The 20,108-nt window shown below is 32.8% G+C and overlaps 1 protein-coding gene across 12 annotated transcripts in view; it reads left to right on the plus strand.

Annotated features, from left to right (window-relative positions):
• The window catches only part of LEKR1 (leucine, glutamate and lysine rich 1), a 171,189-nt gene that overhangs the window by 52,075 nt on the left and 99,006 nt on the right, over positions 1-20,108 (plus strand). For 9 of the 12 annotated variants that reach the window (XM_011379394.2, XM_023524340.1, XM_011379335.2 and 6 more), the window contains 2 exons: positions 4,153-4,272; positions 11,769-11,944. In XM_011379394.2, coding sequence (XP_011377696.1) covers positions 4,153-4,272; positions 11,769-11,944 — 296 coding nt within the window. The remainder of the gene's footprint in view (positions 1-4,152; positions 4,273-11,768; positions 11,945-20,108) is intronic. The other 3 variants (XM_011379368.2, XM_023524347.1, XM_023524313.1) reach the window with 2 other exon arrangements.

Consider the following 20,108-nt stretch of genomic DNA (forward strand, 5'->3'; position numbering starts at 1 on the left):
TGATCTATTACAGATCCTCACTCTCTTTGTCTTTCATTATCCAAGTCTTTTGAAAAGTACTGGTTAGTTATTTTGTAGAATACTTCTCAATTTGGGTTTGTCTAATGTTTACTCATAATTATATTTAAATTATTTATTTTGGGCAAGAATACCACAGATGTGATGTGCTCTTCTCAGTGAGTGTATCATATCAGAGGTATGTGATGTCAATATGTCTTATTATGGGTGACATTTAACCTTGATCACTTGACTAATGTGATGTATGCCAGGTTCCTCCACTGTCAAGTCATTATTTTTCCCTTTGCAATTTTAGTAAATATCTTTGGGATAGATATTGTGAAAATATTCAAATATTCTGTTTCTCTTCAAACTTTCACCACTTTTGAAGCAACTCTCACAGTAGATTTTTCCAGCAGTCATTATTACTATGCTCTTCAAATGATGATTTCTTCTTTCCCTCATTCCTACTACATTTATTAAATGAAATTTCTCATGAGGGAGAGCAGTTCTTTCTCTCCCATTTATCTATTCAGTTATTTATTAATATAAGTATAGACTCATTCACTTTTATTTTGTGGGTTATAATCCAATACTTTAGTTATTTATTTTGTTACTCAGTTGTTTCAGTTTGGGCTATAAGGATCTCAGGTGGTACTTGTGCCCTTTCAACATGTCCCTGTCTCCCTTTGAGCTCTTCCTTACTTTCAGGTACCACAGAATGTCCTAGGCTCATCTTAATTTTTCCCTGCCCCAACCCTGTAATCAACCAGTTCTCTAAGATACCTTGGTTTCTTTAACTGGGGAATGGTATTTAGAAACCTTATGGACACTGGATATGCTCATCGCCACTGAGTTAGCCTTGCTTCTGAGAATTCATTATTTTTTGCATTTACATTTTTCTCCTGGGTCATGACATTTAGAATATCCATTCATTGATTTTTTTATATTAAATATATTTAAGGCTATACATTTTCCCCTGAGTACTTTGATATATAACGTTTTCATGATCATTTATTTCTAAATAGTTTATAATTTCCATTTTTATTTCCTTTTTAGCCCAAGTTTTATTAGATATATGTTTAAGTTTCCATGTATGTAGGTGTTTTGACTGCCTTTTTGTTGTAAATTTTTAATGTAATTTTATTGTGGGTGATGAATATGGGTATATATACATTTTTCTTTTTTAGGGTATATTAAAATTTCAGTTGTGGCTAATTACATGGTCAGTTTTTATGATTATACCACCACGTGTTTGGAAGAAACGATCATTAGATATAAGTCCCAATTATAGCCATATATCAAGCTTGTTAATTATGTTATTCAAATACCCCATATCTATACCTATTTTTCATGTCACTGTGACCATTTCATTTCTGTGAGGTATGTGTCAATACCTTTCACTATGATTATTAATTTGTTCTCATTGGATTTGTAACAGTTTTTTCTTTATATATTTTGAAGCTATGTTTTGGGTATATAAAAGCTTATAATTATCTTCTTTTCTTGGTGGATTGGAATTTTTATCAAAATGAAAGAGTTGTTGATACATTTAATGTTTTGCTAGTTATAATATTAATATATTTTTAAATCATTTTTAAAGCATCTGTCTAGCATATATTTTCTTAACTTTTTGTTTTCTACATTCCTCTGTTAAATTTTTTTTAGAAGTGACTTTTGATAACATTTTGGCAAACTTTTTTTCTCTTAGTATGCTAAGAGAAATACTAGTCAGGGTACAAAGTAGGATTGAAAATAGGAGGATTCATTTCAAATATTTTAAAGATGCCTTTAGGCTTTCAGGAACTCTTTCTTTCCACCCTACCTCTCCAAAGACTTAGAATTACCTTGTTCTAATTCCGGCAGGGGGCCTAGGTACTAGCAAAGCAGCTAGTTCTCAACCTGATTATTCCACAGTGAAGCCCATCGTTTAACATTTTCTACACACACACACAAGCTTACAGACAGCATTTCAATGCCTCATTCATTAGGTTTTTAGTAAGAGAAAATAGTATAATAAGTACCCCTTAACACAGATTCAGAAATTACCCAGATTTTGTCATATGTGTTTCAGTGTTTCATCTGCCCTTTCTTTTTTTTTTTTTTTGCTGAAGTAATTAAGGCAAATCCAAGACTGCATGCTATTTTCACCCTTATTTACTTTAGTGTGATGTACCATTTTAAAAAATATAACAACAGTGTTATTATACCCAAGTTAGCAACAGTCCCTTGGTATTATCTAACTCCCAGTCCGTAATGAAATTTCCTCAATTCTTAAAAATAATTGTTTTACAGTTTATTTGTTTGAATGTGGTTCTATACAAGGTCCTCATGTCACATTTGATAGTTACTTTTCTTGCTTCTCTTTTATCTAGAACATTCCCTTTTCTCCCTTTGTCGTCATTATCATGTAGAAACTGGAGCAATTGTCCTTTTAAGTGCCTCATTCATAAATATAATAGACAACAGAGGATCTTCAGATTTTTGAGGGAAGCCTCAAGTGTGCAAGACAAAACAACAAAACAAAGGGAAAACTAAAAGAAACAGAAGCCACAGTGAACGAGCTGAAGGAAACTAAAAACACACTATAATTGATATCCTTAAAAAATAAGAAATTGTATCCATGAAAAAAAGAACAAGGGGTAGTAAAAAAGGGGGTCCTTTTGGAAAATAAGAAAGAATTCGTGGTAAATTAAAATATGGTAGCAGAAATTAAATATTTCACAGGCAGGATGAAAGATAATGAAAGTAGAACAAAATGTCAAAAGTGGCAATGAAAGGTTAAGAAAGTTAGAAGACTTACCCAGGAGGCCTCGCATCCAAAATAATAGAAAAATATTCCAGAAAGAAAGCAGAGACAATGGAGGGGAAAGGAATTATTTTCCCTTGGTGGAAAATTCCTGAAACTAAAGACCATTAGTTTCCAAAGCAAATATTCACCATGTACACTATCATGATAATATATTGTGATCAAATTTAAGAATATAAAATGAAAAGAAAAAATTTTTGAAGCTTCTGAACTGGGGTGGGGGTGGAGTAGGGAGGGCCTACCTTGTATCATACAAAGAAGTAGGCGTTAAAATGTCATTGGACTTCTGAGAAGCAGCATTGGAAGTTAGCAAACAGTGGAACAGTGCCCTGATTTTCTGATGAAGAATATTTTTCTCATCTGTGATTCTAAATTTAGCTAAACTGTCCAGTCTGAGATAAAGACATTTCACATATTCCAGGTCTCAAATTTACCTCCCATGCACAAAAATCTCCTAGAAGACTTATTCCACCAAAAGGAGTAAACCTAGGAGGAAGACTGTAGAACCAGGATACAGCTCTCACGTGAAAGACAGCTGAGGACACTTCTTGAAATGAAAGGGAAGGGAAGTCCCAGGATGACAGCTGTATAGTCAAACCAGAGTATAACCAAGGCAAACAGGGGAATGGAGAGCTCTAGGAAGTCTGTCTCCTAGAAAAGAAATGATGTGGAAGGATTATCTACTGTGTCTGAAGGTACTGAGAGAGGAGAATTATACCTGTCAGATTTGGAAGAAGTGTCAGTGATAGGTAACAGAAAATTAAGAAAGAAGAAAAGGAGATGGTTTTTAATCCAGAGACAACAAAAAGTTGTACAAAAAAAGAAATGTGATCATGGAATAACATGTGGTTCACTAGTGAAGAATAATGTAATTATTGCATAAGAAGATTGATGGAATTATATTGGGAGGATGAGGAGAGGAAGGCTGTGTGTATGTCTATGTGTATAGAGGTGTAGGTGTGTAGGTATATATAGGAGGGTCAACTTTTATTAGGGTTGTGGTAGAGACTGCTAGCTGCCTACTGTAACATCCATTCTCCCTTCATCCTTAATAACAGAACTGTGGGTTTATCTGGGGACTAATGTTTCCAGTTAAAAGACTACATTTCCCAGCTTCACTTGCAGCGAGGTGTTGCCATGTGTCTAAGTTAGCAGTATTCAGTGATACTTCTAGGAACTCTTAAAAGGGACAGGATGAGCCATTATTTTCCTCCTGCTGCGAATCTGGAATGGGAAATTAATTGTTGGAGTTTCTGCCATTATCATGGACTATGAAAATAAAGGACACACACCAAAGATTGTAGAGACTATTTAGGCTTATAATGGATATTTGTTTTTATTTTTAGAATCCGAGATGCAAACATACAGTTAATAAGTCAACAAAATGAATTTCAGAGAGTACAGAAAGAATTGAGTCATTTACAACATGAGTTAAGTATTAAACAGAGACAATCACAAGTCTTCAGGTAAGATTATCTTTAAAGAACTAAAAATTATAAAGATTGAAAAGATACATTTAATAGTAGCTTCATAAACATCCAAACACGTTTTAGTAGTATAGTTTCTATATTTGCTATAGTTATAAAAAATGGAAATAACTTCACTTTTTTTACCATTGTCACAACTGAATAGTTTTATCAGTAAAATTTAAATCAGGCAAACACGTTTTTATTTTGTAGTGACATTTATAATGAAAAGCACAGTAACTAATACATTTTCTTCTTGACCAATATTTCTTGGTGTATTTGTCCCCTGACCCACACACACAAAAATGATAGAGTTGGGAAACTTTCTGAATAATAGGAATAAACCTAAATTTAGAAATCTCTGACATAAATGGCAGTAATTCTGCTTTTATGTAATCTTTGAAAGGTTTATAATACCTAAAGGTAAAACCCAATGTCCTAAAGAAACTAGGATGCACGTTTTCTTTCTAACTTTAAAAATGGAATTGAATATATTGATACTATCAGAAAGAATGATTTCTTTATACATTGAGTAACTTTTAATTCTTAGAAAAGGGAAGTAAGTTAAATAACATTACAAATAGACAGGTTCAGGGTGACTAAAGAATTATATTGGATGAATATTTTGAATGTTAGGTTCTTTTTCTTTTTTCAATCTCCAGAAACATTGTTCTGTTAAAAAAATCATCTGAGCTAATAATTTTTTTATGCACTATCTGGTGATAACCTGCTGACCATTTACCTTTGATAAATGACTTACACATAAATGATGCTCAATAAATAATCTTTTGATGAATATATGAGTCTACTCACAAAATGGATGACCATTTCTGTCATCAGAAATCTTCTCTTCTCTTTCCTAAAAATCTGGTATTAAACCAGCAGAATGCTCCAGGCAAACCCAACTTTCATGTTAGTCAGGATGATCAGTGTTCAAGCTTGACTCCTACAATATCTTTGGCCCATTGCTGCTAGGGGATCCCATTTGTTTTATCAGCTAATGTCATCATGAATGGTAGGATCGACTAAATTTTAAAGGTTAGGCCAGGACCAGATTAAATAATAAATGCTGCTCAGGATATTATGGACTGAAATAGTCAATTTTCATTATTTACATTTTACATGTGATTTGTATTTTAAATTCTTGAAACAGACATACATACTTAATTGTTATTTTTATTCTGTGTTCTAATTTTGTCATCGTTTTGGGGTCTACTTGTATCTGCTTATTTTTTTCGAATGTTATTCAATAGGTCTGTGATTTTTGTTCATTTTTAGCTTTTTAAAAGATCACAGATTGGGGGTCTAGGATCTGATTTATATAAAAAAGTAGCACTTACTAAAAACAAGTTTTGAAGTAACTATCTAACTAGGCACTTAGTATAAATAAAAGTTTGTGATAGACAAATAGAAATTATTACTGGTTTTAGTCCTACTCTCACTAGTAGGTACATTGCATAAGAAAAGGCAATTTGGTGAAAATAAAATCAGACCAAAGGTGATAGAGGTCAGCTGATTTTGTCGTATTACTTAAAGCTGCTTTTAAACTAATTTATTGCTTATTTTAATATTTAATATTTAAATATCTACTAGAACATAAAATTTAGTGATTGCTGTGGATAAAGAAAAGCTATAATCTCTCTTAATATGATAAAGAAAAGAAGCATGAGCTTTAGCTACTCAGATATAAGTATGTTTATAGAGCCCAAAAGGAACTTCCGATAGATCAGTGACTTATGTCTTTGAGTCATATTGGTCTTTTTAAATTATTCTCTCATTTGTTTAATTGCTATTGGGCTTAATCACTTAGCCTCTAGCAACGTTTTCTTCATGCTCTCTGTTTTTCCTGACATCATTTCCAACCTGTCTTGCAAGGGAGTGACCAGAAGTGGGTGTGGTATGCCTTAGCTGGCTCAGCACATCTGCTATTCAGAATTACGTGTCTTTTGAGAGTGGGAATTAACTTTAGAAGACCTGTAAACTAGACACTAAAAAACAGTATGGAATGTAGTTATACTTCATGTAAAGTAGTGTATAAATCCAATATTCCAAATCAATACATATTTGTCAAGTTTTACTTTTGCGAATCTTTCATAACTTATTTGAAATATAAACTACTTATCTTTTAATTTTTCTTATTTGTATATCTAGACGCTGTCATCTGTGAAATTTTCAATGCCAACTCCAAAAAAACTCTCCTCCTAGATCTCTCACTTTCATTCTAACTCTTCAGCCTCATTAAGGCTTCCAATATTCATTCTGATTTTCCCAACCATTTTCTGACTTTACTTAGTTTTCTAGCCTTGATCCCATAGTTAAATCACCTCACATCTTTTTTTAAATAGTTTTATTGAGATATAATCACATGTTACAAAACCCACTCAGTTTAAATGGCATTGTAATGATTTGTAGTAAACCTACTGAGATGTGCAACCTTTACCACATTCAATATTAGAAAAGTTAATTACCCCACAAAGATCCTCGTGCCATTTGCAGTTAAAATTTGTTCTCACCCCCAGTGCTAGGCAACCACTAACCTTCTTTCTCTTTCTATAAATTTGCATTTTTCTGGACATTTCAGATGTATGGAATTATACAATATGTGGTCATTTACATCAGGTTTCTATCACTTATTGTTTTGAGGTTCATCCATGTCGTATCATACATTAGTTCTTGGTTCCTTTTTATTGTTTAACAGCATTACATTGTATGGATATACCACATTTTATTTATTCATTTTCCAGTCGATGGACATTTGAATTGTTTCCACTTGGCGCTTATGAATAATGTTACTATAAACATTCACCTACAAGTCTTTGTGTAGATGTATGTTTCATCTCTTTGGGATAAATCCCTAAGTGTGGAATTACTGAATCATATGGTAAATTTAAATTTAACTTTGTAAGAAACTGCTAAACTCTTTTCCAGGTGGCTGCACCATTGTATATTCCTATGAGAAAGGAGGATTCTAGTTTCTCTGAATTCTTGCCAACACTTCTTATTATCTGTCTTTTTATTTGTAGCCATTCTAGTGGGTGTGAAATGGTATCTCATGGTGACTTTTATTTGTGTTTCTCAAATGACCAATGACATTGAGCATCTTTTCATGTCCTTATTAACCATTGCATGGTTATTTGGTGACATATCCATTAAAACATTTTGCCTATGTTTTCATTGGTTTGTTTTGTTTTCTTGTTATAGGATTATAAGAGTTCTCTTATAGTTTGAGTACTGGTCCTTTATTTGAAGCATGATTTGCAAATATTTTCTCCCAGTCCGTGGCTTATGTTTTTATTTTTATAACAGTGTTTGATGAGCAAAAATTGTTGTTTTTGAGGAAGTATAATTTGTCAATGTTTTCTTTAATGGATTGTGCTTTTGGTAATGTATCTAAGAACTCTGCTTAACTGGATTACAAAGATTCTCTCTTGTCGTTTTGTATAAAAGTGTTATAGTTTAAGCTCTTACATTTAGGTCTATGATCCATTTTATGAATGATGTAAGGATCTAAATTCATCTTTTTTTCATGTGGATGGTCAGTTGTTCCAGCATCATTTGTTTAAAAGACTATTCTTTACCTATTGAATTGCCTTGGTGCCTCTATCTAAAATCAATACATTGTGAATGTAGAGAATCATTTCTGGACTCTATTCTACTCCATTAATATATATGCCTGTTCTTATGTCAGTACCACACTCTCTCTTGAATACTGTAATTTTTAGTAAATGTTAAAATCAAGAGATGTTAGCCCTCCAAATTTCTTTGTTTTCAAGGTTGTTATGGCTATTCTGAGTCCTTTGCATTTCCATATGAATTTTAAGATCAGCTTCTCAACTTCTGCAAAATAGCCTGGTGGGATTTTGATAGATATAGCATTGAATCGACTACAGATCAATTTGGGAAGAATCACCATCTAAAAATATAGAATCTTTCAATTCATGAACATGAATTGTTCTTTCTATCAAGAGCTTTAGTTCTCTGAGAAATGGTCGTTTTTAATATACAGTCTGCACTCCTTTTACTAAATTTATTTCTAAGTATTTTGTTTTTTTGATGTTATTATGAGAAGGATTCTTTCCTTAATTTTATTTTTGGAATTGGTAATTACTAGTACACAGACATAAAATTGATTTTTTCTTATGGATCATGTATGCATGTGACTTTGATGAGCCCATTTATTGTGTGTGTGTGTGTGTGTGTGTGTGTGTGTGTGTGTGTGTGTGTGTGTTCAGGATGTTTCTACATAGAGGATGTCTCTAGACAGAGGATGTTTCTGCCTAGAGGAGTTTACTAGTACTTCAGCTCCTTTTACCTCTGCTCATTTAGTCATAATTATCCTTAAAACCCTCAGTCTTCATACTTACTCATAAGTTGTTAATCATCAAGCCCTAAATTCTTCCAATACTAATATAAGTCCTATTTTCGCTTAGACTTCCCTGTGCTACTCATCTCTCAGCTCCTGTGTGTCTTGCTGCATATTTCACACAGAAAGTTAAGGATATCGACACAGGTAGATTTACTGCAAATCAAATGATACTTGAGTTTCAAAATGGCTCACTCAGGACCCCCTTCCAAGGTTCTCAAAGGGCCCCTGGCAAAAGTAAGATGATTTAATTGTAATTGGTTAAAAAGTCTGTCTTTTCTCACTCTGATATCCTCTCTCTTAAACTTCTGAAGTCAGTATTGGAGTAGTCATAGCATTTGGGGAACCGAAAAAGGGAAAGTTGAGTTAGAATACACTACTGTAACTGCCATTTGGTAAGACATTTTAGAATTCTTCAATAACACAAGTGAAGGATTATAGACTAAAAATTTGGATATGTATGAATTTTTTAAAATTAATGGAATAAAAGCATAAATATGAGCAATTCAAACGGTAGAAATTATTCTGTCATAAAGAAACAAATTGTAACAGTAATATTTTTCAGATTATATCATGAGCTAATTCATTAAAATAGAGGTATATTTTTAATAAAAGCTTTTGGCTTATTAAATAATTCATTCAGTGAAGAGAAGTTAATTATTTTAATACATTGGAGAAATATTAAGCCTCTTGCTAATGTGACAAAATCTACTAACATCACTGAATATAACATAAAAATCATATTATACCACTTCAAGGACATCTAAGATAAACTGGTTCATTAGTTTATTATTTTAAAGATAATTTGACCAGTCATTTTTTGAGAAAACTTGAAATGCTAAAAATCTTAAAATTATATATGAAAAATATTGGATAAAGATTTTTCCAAATTTGACAGTGCTTAATATTTGCACAGCATTACCAATAATAAACTACAAAGCTGAAAGAATCTTTTTAAACTATCAGTAATAAAAAACTAATGGCAATGCTATATGAAAGCCTATGTAATCTTTATATTCTTGCCATATAAAGCATTATTATAAAATAATTCTCATATGGAGAGGTACTTGTAGAGTATGTAGCCAAAAGTTGTAAGCAAAAAGTATTTTAGAGCTGTTGCTTATTAAAAAGTTATATTGTTTTCCTGTATTTTGTGATGAAATTTATCAACTTAAAAGTTTTGATTTTTAAATTTAATTTTTTCTCATTCTATAAATAATTATACACTTTTAAACCTAATTTTGTAAGTCATCATTTTTACATATTTTCTTCAAGAAAGTCCTCCCTGCACCTACCACCGATCATATAAGATTTAGGCCTCAGAAAATAAATCTGCTCTTAGCTAACAATTTTGAATATTCTGTTTCCTACAGAGGCACATGCATCCACATCCATTCTTTTCTGTTAAATGTCTCTGTAGGCCCTGTACATGGCTTGCTCCCAGCAGCTGCCTTACACTAGGCCCATTAGCCCTTTAAGCTTGACTTAGTTCATACTTCTTATCTCCCAGTCTTACTAGTTCCTGCCTCCACATTCAGACTTCACATCCTCACTTTTGTCTTTCATTTAGTGATCTATTTGGACTCTTTCTCTACTTTTTTAAATTAGCATCTCTTCTAGCTCCCAGCTCTGCCTGCTGATTGAGGCATCCCCTGTGGCTTCTGATCACTCAGGTGGACCTTAATTACCTCACAGAATGACACCACCCATCTTCTTCGTGGCAGAGGCTAATCTTTCAGCCTCTGCTTTACACCCAGCCTTTCAAGGACTTTGCATAAGAAATGAGCGCCTCGTTTGTCTGTGATTTTACCCTCTATGACTGCACTCATACTGTCTGCCCAGCTGTGTACACATTCAGGTGTCTTTCAGCCTAACAAACCATTCTACTTTGTATCTTCCTCTTTCTCTCCTTGCCACCTCAGTCAAGATTCTTGATCGCTGGTACTACATAACCCTCTGTTTACTCATTTCTGCTTTACTGCTCAGTTCTTTCCTACCTAATGCTTCTCTCTGAGATCACCAAATGTCTCCTTAATACCAAATACAGTGGGCTCTTTTAAGCCTTTACCTGAGGCATTAAACACTGAACACTACTTTCTTCTTGGAAATCTCTCATCCACTGGCTTTTCTGATAGTATTCTTTTAACTTTACTTCTAACTCACTGACTGCTACTCCTTAGTTTCCTTTGAGGGATTCTTTTCTGTTTTAGTCCCATAAATGTTATGGGACTAAATGTTTTATCCTCAGCACTTCTCACCTCTTCATTCCTCCAACTGACTGATCTATTTTTTTCATTCATTCATTCATTCATTCATTCATTCTTTCATTTGTCAATATTTGTTGAGCACTTACTATGTGGTAGGTACTGTGCTAGATGCTAGGGAGACTGTGATGAACAAGACATATATAATCTCTGCATCATAGATCTTAGTCTACTCGGGGAGATAAATATTAACCAAATAATTAGTCCCATTGCTTTAGTCATCATGTTTTTACTGATAACTCCTAGGTCTGTGTGTGCAGCTTGCTTGATTATTAGGTAAATTACAGCCAGGACATCTGAAGTAATAAAAATCACTGAGATGGCAAAAAGAAAAAAACAATGTGATTACTTTGAGCTGAGGCATTTCATGAGGCAAAAGCACTGAATCGATCACTTTTAAAGATTTTGTTTATTATTACCCCAGGTTTTAAACTGTCTATAGAACTATAGACAGTTAGGATGCAGGAAGGATGCTAAGAATCTGAGATTCTCATTCAGGTTCTATGACTAAGACACCTTCAACATAATGTTCTTCACTAAATGTTTGCTGTTAAATTAATTTTAAAAGATTAATACAATAAAATATGTATGAGAATAGCTATCTTTCTTTATAGTTAAAATGATAACACAATGGAATTGAGTTGGGGTGACCATATACTTCAGTCTTCCTGGGATATTTCCAGTTTATATCTGTTATGTCAGCAAAATAAAAACTTCACCTCTTTCACTTCCAGAATTGTCTAGATTTAGACAGTAGATTATGTGGTCACTCTAAGCCCATTTCTCAAAGAAAACTGTTTTTTAAAGAAATATTTGTTATTATGCTTGCTATTTTTAAAAATTCTATTTTTTTTTTAACTTGCTTGCAGTAAAAGATTGACGGAGTACAAATATTCCTGGGATAAGATTCTTTCATTCCTTACTTTTACTAAAAGGGAAATAACCAGTATAAAAAATGAAGTACATGATCATTTTCAAAACTGGACTTCACTGAAAGGAGAAGTTTTTCTTCAAATTAAAGCCATAAGTGAAAAAGCCTTGACAGGTTTGTTAAATACATATAGAATATAATCCTCTCTTCTTTTTTTGTAAATTGTGCATCATAAATAATGAAATAATGATATTTTTATTTTATGTGATGGGACTTATGATTCACTTTAAACTTGTTATTGGTTAGCAGACTAGATGGTTATTATGATCTGTTTGAACCCTGAAAATCAATAAACATAGGCTGATCTAAGATAAGCAATGATAAATCTTCCTTCCTCCCTCCCTCCCTCCCTCCTTCCTTCCTTCCTTCCTTCCTTCCTTCTTTCTTTCCTTCCGACATTAGTTAATGAAATCCAGTAAGTTTCAGGAGTACAATTTAACAGTAAGGCATATATATTGCATTGTGTGTTCACCTACCCTAGTTAGATTTATTTCTGTCACCACGTATTTGACCCCTTTCACCCCATCTACCTCCCCCCTCCCCCACCCCCTACACTCTCCCTCTGGTAACCACTAGTCTATTGTCCATGTCCATGAGTCTTTGTTTGTTTGTCCTGTTTGTATGGTGCTTTTAGGTTTATATCCCACGTATAAGTGATATCATGGTTTTCAACTTTTTCTGTCTGGTTTATTTTGCTTAGCATGATTATCTCAAGTTCCATCCATGTTGTTACAAATGGCAGTATTTCATCTCTTCTTATGGCTGAGTAATATTCCATTGTACTTATGTTATGTTATACGGCTTTTTTATCCAATCATCTATCATAGGACGCTTTGGTTGCTTCCATATCCTGGCCACTGTGGATAAATCTATTCTCGAGCTATGGCCAGAACTTGGTTATTCCTGTGACATGTAGTAATTTATATTTAAAAAAATTTTTTTTAATGGCTGAGTAGCTCATATTATATCAGCTTTCTCACATATAACAACAATAAATTCTGTATAAAATAACTACCTAAAAACACTAGAGAGGGACCAAAACCAAACACACATGGAGGAAATGTCAAAAATTGAAAAAAGGCATCTTGCTAAGTGAAAGAAGCCAATCTAAAAAGCTACATCCTGTAAGATTCCAACTAAATGACATTCTGGAGAACGTGAAACTATGGAAATAGTAAATAATAGATCAGTGGTTGCCAGGGTAGGAAGGAAAGATGAGTAGGTAAAACACAGAGGATTTTTAGGGCACTTATTATTTTATATGATATTATAATAGTAGATACATGTTGTTATACATTTGTCAAAACCTATAGAATGTAAAACTCCAAGAGTAAATTCTAATGTAAACTATGGATTTGGGGTGATAATGATGTGTCAGTGTAGGTTCATTGATTATAAGAAATGGACCTCTCTGGTGCATTATGTTGAGGGAGGTTATGCATAATTGGGGGCAGGGATTATATGGGAAGTCTCTGTGCTTTCTGCTTAATTTTGCTATGAACCTAAAATTGATCTAAACAAGTCTAATAAAAAATATTTTTAATTAAAAGAAAGAAGGACAAATTAGTAATTGATAGTTGGTCATGGGCATGGATAGTGCAGCATAGGGAATGCAGGCAGCAGTTATATAATGGTTAGGTATAGAGCCATTTATATTTACCTATAAACCATTTATATTTATATATAAACTATGTAAATGTCTAACCAATGTACTGTACACTTGAAACTAATAATAAAATTAAATTTTTAAAAAGTAATTTAAAAAAGGGGATTGGCACTGGGGGAATTCCCTGTTTTTTGTTTGTTTGTTTGTTTTTGTTTTGTTTTTTAAGGCTGTTAGGTTGAGGGTGGGTATAGTGTGTTCCATGCAGTAAAGCCAAAACTCTGATAAAAATATGTAGTCTGTTTGGCTTGAAAACTGGAGGACAGAGATCAAGGCAGCCCCAGCCTTTGAGGAGTAAGAAGATACCCCAAGAAAGACATAGTTAGAGAGGGAGAGCTCAAATCTTGTATATAAAATCTTTCCAAATCTCTGGCTTATGTGTGAAATGCGCGTGCACAGGAAAGACTCTAAGCAGCCATCTAAGGCTAAAGTAATTGATATTTTAGCTGCCACCTACCCTAGGGGAAACAGATTTTACAGTTTAAGTTCATCCAAGTTAACTACTCATTAAAATAATATACAAATTCAGTACTATTTAGAGGAGCATAACAGAATCCGAAGTCTCCATAATATAACATCCACAATGTTCATGATACAATCCCAAATTACGTGATCTGGGAAGAAACACAAAAATATGGTCCATACTCAAAAGAGTAGATGATCAATAGAGAGCAATCCTGAGTTGATCCAATGATATAATTAGCTGACCAGAATTTTAAATCAGCTGTTAACTGATATAAAGCTGTTCAATGACCTAGAGGAAAATAAGATAGTAATGAATGAAAAGATAGAAAATCTCAGCAAGAAATTACTGAAAATTGGACATTCAAGAATTGAAAAATATAGTATCTGAAAATAAAAGTTTACTGGATGGACTTTTATAGCATATTATGATTATAGAAAAAAGAACCCGTGAACTTTAATACAGATCAATAGAAATTATTTAATTTGAAGAAGAGAGATAAAATAAACATTGACAGAAATGAATAGAATGCCAGGGTCCTCAGGAAGGATTAAAATGCACCATAAATGATAAATATGGGTAAATATTGAAGACTTTTTCCCTGTGGAGTTTTAAAAAATTCATATGCTAAAAATAAGAATTATAATATTGTGGGACTTATGAAGTATGTTGATTTAACATATGACAACTAGAGCATAAAGGATAGCAGGAGGGGGTAAATAAATCCGCATGGTTGCACTCTTTATGTATTTTATGTGATGTGGTGCAACATCCATTTTATGTAGACTAAAAAGTTAAGGATGTATAATTCTCAGAGCAACCACTAAAAAATAAGCACCAAAAGATTTTAAAAAACAATAAATAAATCAAAATGTAACTCTTTAAAAATATTCACACAATGGAGAATTAATATCACCTGATTCTAAGATTTATTATAATGAAGTTACAGTGTAGTACCAGCCTATTGATCAACAATAGATCAATGAAACAAATAGCCTGGTGTATGACCCCTATTTAAATTATCATTTCACTTTTGACAAAGGCACCAAACAATCCAATGGTAAAAAAAAGGTCTATCAGTGAATCGTGCTGGAACAACTGAATACCCATATGAGAAAATATACCTTGCTTCCTATATTACATCATACATAAAAATTAAGATAAATCATAGGACTAAATATAAAAGCTAAAACTATAAAAGAAGAAACATAGGGAAATGTCTTCATAAAGTGGTAGTAAATAAAGGTTTTTTTGGATAAGATAAAGAAGTAAGAACTACAAAAGAACTTCATATAATTAAAAACTCTGTTCATCAAAAGATGCCACTGAAAAAAAATGAATAGATAAGCCACAGACAGAAAAAAGACACTTTATAAGGAAAGATATACAAATGGCCAGTAAGAACATGAAAAAGTGCTCAACATTATCAGTCATAAAGGAAATGCAAATGTCACCAGTACATACCCACTAGATTGATTAAAATGAAGAAGATCAACAATAAATGTTGATGAGGAAGGAGAGCAACTGGAACTCACTTATAATGGAGGAGAATATAAAATGCTAGTCACTTTGAAAAAGGTTTGATTTTTTTATAAAACTAAACCTACATCTATGTGGTGACTCTGAAATTCTCTTTGGTATTTATTCCGCCCCCCCCTCAAAAAAAAAATTGAAAACATATGTCTACAAAAATACTATAAGAATATTCAGCAACTTTATTCAAGCTTTATCAAAAATAGCTTTAAACTGGAAAAAGGCCAGCAGTAGATCAATGAATGGATTATTTAATAATAAAAAAACTGAGTAAACAGTGAAATAAAGAAGAAATAGCAGATAATACAATTAACTTGGATAAACCTAAAAAATTTTGTGCTTCCTAAAAGTTAACCTTATACAAATGATACACATTGTATGACACCATTGGTATGATGTTCTAATATAGGCAAAACTAATATATTGTGGAAAAAAATCAGAACATTAGTTATCTTGGAGGCGAGGATTGACTGGAAGTGGGGCACAAGGACACTTCCTGTGGTGATGATAATGCTCTCTATTTTGATAGAGGTTTGTGTTGTATAGTGGATGCATTTGTCAAAACTTATCTAATGGTACATTTGATATTTGTGAACTTCGTATGTAAATTGTACTCAAAAATAAGAAATTTGTGTATTGAATGCTAATTATTGATGTGCATGCTGAAGTGTTTAGGAGTAAAGTATATTGATGTCTGCAACTTATCTTGAAATGCATAAAAATATAAGATGGATAGATAGCTATGTAAAGCAAACAGTAATATATTAACTGAAGAATCTACATAATGTGTATATTTGTGTTCATCGTGCAACTCTTTCAACTTTTCTGTATATTTTAAAATTTTTGTAGTTAAATGTTAGAAAAAAGAAATCATTCTAACCATACAACTTCAATTTGCTAATTTTGTTACATGATAAGTGCTTTCAGGAAATGAGTTTGTATATGACGATATCTTTTTAAATTTTTTAATTAATTTTAAGAATTAGATTTAGACAAATATAAATCTAACAATCATGTTTTCAACTGCAAAAATAAATAATTTTTAATACTTTTTCTTTTAAAAAAGAAAAATATATTTTAAATAAAATTTACACTTTAATGTATATGCACGCATGAATTATATTTATTACCTTTCCATTAGATTTTAAATTTTACATAGATGGTATCATATTTGTAGGTATACTGTGAACTTGCTTTTTTCATTCAGTGATGTTTTTGAGATCAATATTAATATAAATATTATATATATGTTAGTATCTTACTTCTCCCGGAGGCAGGCATTGAATCAAGATATGAGTATAGGTGGTTTATTTGGGAAGTGAAAATAACCAGATAAAGGGAAAAAAAGGCAAGTAACAAAGGTTACCCCACTGAATGGACATCTGGAGCTTAATCCCAGGAGGGAACTCAGAAATGGTTTAAAACACATGTCTCATAATTCTCCACTCAAGGAGTGAGGGAGCTTGGCATCAGCTCCCAAGAGTCACTGGTTCCCAAGCAGTTCCTTGGCACTTCTAGCCTACCATGTGGTAGGCAAGTTTCTTTTTGTAGTTCCAGGAAAAAGATTCATCTGCACAGAGGTGCAGGTACTGGGAGTTAGAAGTTAGAACACTGAAAGACCTAGGATATATGGGCAGGGCACTGACATTGTTTGCTACAGTTTTAATACTATTGATATACTTTACAGAATTGTCTTTCGTCATATAAACACACAGTGACCCTTGAACAACACAGCACAGTGACCCCTGCAATAGAAAATACGCGTGTAGCTTTTGAATCCCTCAATATGTAAGTTGTCCCTCAGTATTTTCAGGGAATTGGTTCCAGGAACAGTGGATACCAAAATCCTTGGATGCTCAAGTCTCCTATATAAAATTGCTTAGATGAGTGCATTACAGTAAGCCCTTTACATCTGTGGACTTTCAACCACAGATCAAAAACAGTACGAATATTTATTGAGAAAAAAATCGACATGTAAGTGGGCCTATGCAATCCAAAACCCTGTTGTTTAGGGTCAACTGTACTATTTTACTCATTGTTTCCATTCTTTGAGCATTCAAATATCTTTTTATAGATTTTTTTTTAGATTTTTTTTTCTTTCTGGTAAATACTTGGGAATGGAATGACTGGGTCACATGGCAGGTATATTTAACTTTTTAAGAAACTACCCAGTGGTTTTCCATAGTTCTTGTTCCTTTCAAATTCCTACCAGTAATGTATGAAAGTTCCAGTTGCTCCAAATTCTTGTCAACACTTTGTATTGTCATTTTTCTACCTTTAGCCATTTTAATATGACATGTTTGAAGGATATTGATCCACATTTATAATAGTCTTCTTGATAATTTCTCATTTTTGAGTGTCTTGTTGCATCTTATTATAGAATAGTGACCTCATAATGTCAGGAATGAGTAATTTAATCATACCAGAATAGGAGAAGCTTCAGCTCTACTAGTTTTTGTTTTCATTTATGTTGCATTATTATTATCTTCTCTAATCCATGATATCTTTTATGATATCTTTTAATCCAATTGTCTTCTTCGGGACTGTTTAGTAAACCTCATAAGTACACATAGACCTGTAGTATATTACAATTGCAGAAAGAGACAGAAAAAGCAAAGAGGAGTAATACTTCTCTCTCAGAAAATCCCACTCACTTTACTTTCACCGAACATGACCCATGGTCATGACTGTGCGATATATGGACAGAGAGAGGAACTTTAGGTTAATGAAAGGAAAATAGGTTAAAGGACTCCCAAAACAAGTATTTGCCCTTTCTTGTGGTTTAAGTCTTAGTTCAAATGTCACCTCCTCAGAGAAGTCTTTGTTGGCCACCCTACCTAAAGTAGTCTCCCCTTATACTTTATTCTGTTTTGTTTCATTTTTAATGTTTATCACTGTCAGAAATGTTCTTATCCATTTACTGATTTATGTGTTTACTGCCAGTCTCCTCTTACTAGGCTGTAATCTTCAGGAGGACAGGGATTTTGACTGCTTTGCTGAATATTGTATTTCTAGTGTTTTAAGAGAATTGTACCTGTTACATAGTAGGTGCTCAGTGTCTGCTGTGAACTTGAAATGGTAGTAAACATACATTTAAGTTTTAATACCGAGGTTACTGATAATATTAATGTTCCTGTTTTAACTCGTTTCCTGTTTGCCTGGAGAATATTCTCTGGCAGCACTTGTGGCTGCAGTCCTAACCTTACTCCCAAAGTTTGCCACTAAATATCTTGCTTTTGTTATTATTTTCACATTGCTCTAGTATATTGATAGTCTTTGGAAACAAATGACATCATTTTATTTATAGCATTCTGTTTTTAGTAGTAGTATTTCCATTTATAAAATATAATAATTCTCTATCGCTGAAAATGTCAAATCCTAGAAAACACAGCATTCCTACATGTGATGTTAACATCGTTCTCAAATAGTTGTTAGCCGAAGATTCATTTGATGAATCTAATTTATATATACATTTCTGTTATATTAGAATTAAAGACAAGTTCTTTTTAGAAATGACCCTAAGAACAGTTTTTATATTTTATTTTTACATTGAAAATCAGTCAGATTTTCTTCAGCCTCAAAGAGCACGTTTATGTAAAATTAATGCTGGCAGTGAGCTGCACTTTTTTTTTTTTCTAAATGGGAAATGGGTTAAACTTCTGAGTTTTTTCTAAATGTTTTTCGTAATGCTCAGGTATTACTTCTATAATCTGGAGAGAGGAAGTGAGGAGAGAGGAGAGGGCTCGTTTATGAGCGATACTTGCCTGAAAGCCATGGGTTGCTATCAGTACTAAAATTTTAATCTGATTTTAAAACCAGTTTGAAAGTTGTTTATTAAACTTATAAGGAGGCAAATACAAAAACTTAATCATTATGTTTCCCCCAAGTCAACTGCCTTTAAGTATTTTTCTGAGCATAAACGTAAAACAGCCTTGATGTAAAACAGAAAATACAGAAGAAGAGCAAAGAATGCAGTAAACATCAGCTCATTACATTATCATTTTGGTATAAACTTTCTAAACATTTTTTTCTGTGCATAGATATATACACTTAATATTATATCATGGTGATGTAGTCATGCCAATTAACTATGTAAACTTTATTGACATATTTCTTTACAGGAATGTATCTTATTTAACTGGTTTTCTATTCATGGACATTTAGGTTGATCATAGTTTTGCTTTTATAAATAAGGCTTCAGTGAACATCTTTATAAATGCATTTTTATAATCTTGTCTCATTTTTTTAATGTAGTTAATTTCTAAAAGTGGAATTGAAGAGACAGTGTAGGCCTGTTTTGTTTTTCATTTGCAGGTAATATTACGTTTTACATTTTATCTAACACGAGGAGACAGGAGTTAGTTTTCAACCCTTAACTTTAACATTTGCCTTTACAGTAAATCACATCACTTTTACCTCAGAAGCAGGAAGGCTGTTAGAAGAGATGATTGCAGAAGCTTAGAGATGGAAACACAAAAAATGAGACAGTGTATTCAGTTACTGAGCGAGAGCTTAGTGAATGCGACAGACTGCTGTGTGAAACTACCGCTACGTTAGTGAGGATTTTCTCCTCCTTCTACAGTACTTTCTCCTTACTTAATGCTATCAGCACAATCAAA

This window comes from Pteropus vampyrus, unplaced genomic scaffold (assembly GCF_000151845.1).
Source record: "Pteropus vampyrus isolate Shadow unplaced genomic scaffold, Pvam_2.0 Scaffold12, whole genome shotgun sequence".
In the NCBI taxonomy this organism is placed as follows: domain Eukaryota; kingdom Metazoa; phylum Chordata; class Mammalia; order Chiroptera; family Pteropodidae; genus Pteropus; species Pteropus vampyrus.